Raw genomic sequence first — 4,154 nt, forward strand, 5'->3', positions numbered from 1 at the left:
TATGTTTGTGCGAGCAGCACTTCTACTCTATGTCGTGTACTGGTGCTTAGATTGTCAAAACTTCAGTCTTAGCACGAACTTCGAGGTTGGCACGCAAAACGAGGCAACACATGTTGGCCATCGTGATGTGCACGTACTTCGAGATAGAATGTCAGGTTATTTTTAGATGGCACACACTTCAAGGAACACGTCGAGTATTTGCACGGATTACGAGGTAATGATTGTCGGGTTGGTGGCACGCAAAATGATGCTTGGCACGCAAACCGAGGTAGAGAGAGTAAATCTAGAGAGAGTCTAGAGAGAGAAATTTTGGTGTGTGGAATGAATAAGCTGTGAATATCCCTTTTTATAGCTGATTTTGCACTCCATCGCGATACGCGATGGAGTTTTCCATGTGGTCGTCGCGTATCGCGACACCACCACTTCTGCATGAACACCACGTGTCATCACGTGGCCTGACACGTGTCACCCAGATGTGACACGTGTGTGATGCGTCATTACGGCCCATCGCGGTACGCGATAGCCGTCTCCTTGGAGTCATCGCGTAGCGCGATGGGTCCCTGTATATATTATTTTTCACTTTTAGTCCCTTGTCTTTGATAGCTTGTCATTTCTAGTCTGATTCTCGTTGTCCAAAAATACTAAGGCGGCTTTCAAGCGGCGATGCGAGCGTGCGAAGTGCAAAGTGCGCCATCAAAGCGCCGCATTGAGCCCATCGCCCAACGCCCTTCGCCCGAGCCCGAGCCCGTACGCGTGCGCGTCGGGTGCTTCGCACCCTCCGCTAGGACCACTAGGTGCATGCTAGGCATATAAGAATAGTATTATGGAAAATCTCTTCCTTATAAAGAGCTTCCATTTCTTTACCACTTTCCATGTGGGATGGGTTTTAATTTCCTTATTTATACCCATGTGGAATGCTTCCACTTTCTTACATCTTTCAATGTGGGATGGAATTTCCTTATTCCATATCATTAACATAAGATGAAATATTTTAATTTCTTTATAGAATGGTTTTATTTTCTTTATTTGAATTTTCCCAACACTTATTTTAGGGAATAATTTTGATCCTCCAACTTTACTTAGTTGTCAAATTTGGATCGAAATTTTTGGGATGTTACAAAAAGTACTATGCGGATGACTTCTGATGGTGTCTGGATCCACCCGTACATAGTCTCTAGAGATTGTTATAGTTCTTCCTCTATTTTGAGTTATGCGGGTGGTTTATATGCTCCGCGAGTAACTTATGAGGGAGTCCTCTTTCACCCGCGGGTGGCCCTTAAGGATATTCGGGTCTTTTTGGTACCCTACCTCTATAATTACTTTCATCAGGAAGCTTGTTTATCCCATAGTCTTCGACATTGTTTCTGAAGTTGAAGTCTGCCACATCGACCTTAAAAGTGAATTTCTTTTCTAAAAGACAATTCAAGTCAGCAGAGAATCCACCTTTTTCATCTACATTTTGTAATAAAATAAAACTAAACAACAAATATAAATAATAATAGTTGTTACACAAACAAAATAATGACAATGATGTACAAAATATACTAACTGAAAACAAACCTCATTTTCAGAGTCCATCAATTTACTTGCTATTTTGTTAATCAGCATTTTAGCATCTCTTTCAGAGAGAGTCAACGACACAACTCCAGTCAAATCTTGCACCCTTATCTTGATCTTGAACCTACAATAAGTTTTAAAAATAGGTTCATATCAACCAAAACAAATACTTATAAAATGGACAAAGTATAGCTTTGAATTTGTTTTTAATAAATACCTAGGTGTAGAGAGAACACCTAACACATTGCATATTTCAATTTTGCATTCATATTCCTTTCCACCTTCACCATTATTTTCCATGAGTTTACGGCTACAAGTATTACACCCAATGTAATATCACTTTGTATCTAGACAGATAGCCTTAATTGTACCAAGGATAATGATACTCATAGGCTGCAAATAAGTAAAAAACAACTCAATCATTATTCAATAAATATTGAAAGACAAATAAGATACCATAAAGAGTGTAATAATTAACTTACAAAGATAATGGTATAAATATCACAAATATTAAACAATTCTGTTGGTTTCAAAAACTCAACATCAACAGACGAAAGCATCTTCACAGGAATTGATTTGCGAACAACGATATCATTGGCATTTAGCAAACCCAACAAACTACAAATTAAAATTTTAGAAATTTCAGAAAAATTAAGATAATCTTAAATATAAATAACAAAATCTATGACCTAAAACAATAACTACTGGTTTGATAATAAACCTGTTTTTGTATTCTTCTATTTCAAATAAAAAGTCGTTGATAAACAAACAGCTAACATTAGATCCAAAGGAATTCGACATATATACTTTTTTCTACAAAAATTAAAGAGTTTTTAAGGAAAATTAGTTTAACATGATATATTTAAAGTTCAATTAATATCAAAATAATTCACATAGTTACCTTTACCATCAGAATCGATCTAATACTTAACCCTACCAAACTGCGGTACAATAATAGCCTGCCCTTCATCAAAATGATCAATGACATATTTAGACAGCTCAAATGCATAATGATCCCTAAGTGTGAAATATACACAATTTCCACTAAAATAAGATAAGTGTTCAATAAAGTATATTAACTAAATTATGTCACAAAATGGTAGTGTCAATATTAGTACCTTGAATCACATATTTTCATTGTACGCTTGTTTTTGTGTTTCACATTTGAGAAATTGCTCTTGAAGACATGAACCACGTGAACAATTAAATCTAACACAACCAAAAAAAAAGTTAACAAATTTATTGGAAATCTAAGGCTTAAATTAATAAATAATATATTTTAAGACAAATAGTATTATACCAATAGTGGATTTAAAAGAGAATTTTTTCTTGATTATTGATTCAAATGAAATCATTTTTAAACTAAACATGCAACCTTCAAACTCTTGACATGGATTGACATGTGTGTTTGGTCCAAAAACTAATTTGTTGGTACAATCAATTACTCTATAGTTGGATCCATTGAGATCAATGCTAGGATTGACAATAGTGAGAGTAGCGTTTTCCTTCAAGAATCTTTTGAAACAAAAAATATCCTGTTTATAAACAGTGGCTTGCATTCGATTCTCCTGTCATTAACGAAATAAATATTAATGATAATTACAAGGAATCAATAATTAAGATCTAGTATAGATAATGTAACATATATAAAGATTAATAAATAGATACTTACATCTTCATCCATTAGAACCATCTCCATCAAAAAATCCTCATTCATGTTTTTGTTATCTTTGATGCTCCATAGCCTTAGAAATATAACTTAAGAGTTGATGGTGATATTTTGAGAACATCGATTTCATTTAGCATAGTAAAGGTTTGACCTTCTATTGTAATATGCATAAAATAAAATTATAAAACAGTTAATTAAAATATTTGAAAAATAAAAAGAATAATTAACAGTTTAGGAGCTTACATTGCAGAAGATAGGAACGGAAGAAAAGTGCTATGGTTATGAAAAATGCTTATGTGATTAGATATTATATAGTAAGATGTAGAGATTATTACTTTTGTTAAACGTATTATGTATAAAAACATTCTAAACATAAATTTGAATATAATAAACCGGTTATTGTATATAATAATATCCAAAATAACTTAAAGAAATAAAAGAAACTTTTATTAGAATGTCTTATATAATAAATTTTACTATTTCCTTATTTGAGGTTTTGAATAAATCAGTTTATATTTAATAATTATACATGTAATATTTTAGGAATCATATAATAGATATATTAATAAAACATAAATAATTCCCTTAATTATCGTTTTTATAGTCAAAGATTTAAAAAAATTTGTATTTTAAATTATATTCCACAAGTAAAATATTAAATTAGATTTGATTACCAATTATAGTTAAATAATAAAGGATTACCTTACCCTACATTAATAGTTTTAGAAAATTGTAGAATAAATGATATTTTGAAGATTAGTATTATATTGTAAATATATTTTGTATTATTATAATAAATGTAGTAAATTTTATAATTTATAATTTTGGAATATTAAAGATCAATATTATATATGAATATTTTATATGAAAAAAATAAGTTACACACAAATTTATAAAGCAATTAAACCAATTATAATTAACAAAATAT

At 31.4% G+C, this 4,154-nt stretch overlaps 1 protein-coding gene across 1 annotated transcript; it reads right to left on the reverse strand.

Moving 5' to 3' along the window:
* Positions 1–1,276: 1,276 nt before the first annotated feature.
* On the reverse strand, positions 1,277–3,274 carry LOC143611340 (uncharacterized). The gene is made up of 10 exons (XM_077085555.1): positions 3,230–3,274; positions 2,993–3,125; positions 2,676–2,766; positions 2,490–2,601; positions 2,279–2,370; positions 2,063–2,175; positions 1,929–1,950; positions 1,775–1,867; positions 1,587–1,681; positions 1,277–1,452 (listed from the first exon to the last, which is right to left on the reverse strand). Exons 1-10 carry the CDS (start codon positions 3,272–3,274, stop codon positions 1,277–1,279), a joined length of 972 nt encoding a protein of 323 aa, XP_076941670.1.
* Between the last annotated feature and the right edge of the window lie 880 nt (positions 3,275–4,154).

The sequence above is a fragment of the Bidens hawaiensis genome, unplaced genomic scaffold (assembly GCF_021521415.1).
Source record: "Bidens hawaiensis isolate Kalapana, Puna unplaced genomic scaffold, B.hawaiensis_p1.1 tig00030605_1, whole genome shotgun sequence".
Classification (NCBI taxonomy): Eukaryota; Viridiplantae; Streptophyta; class Magnoliopsida; order Asterales; family Asteraceae; genus Bidens; species Bidens hawaiensis.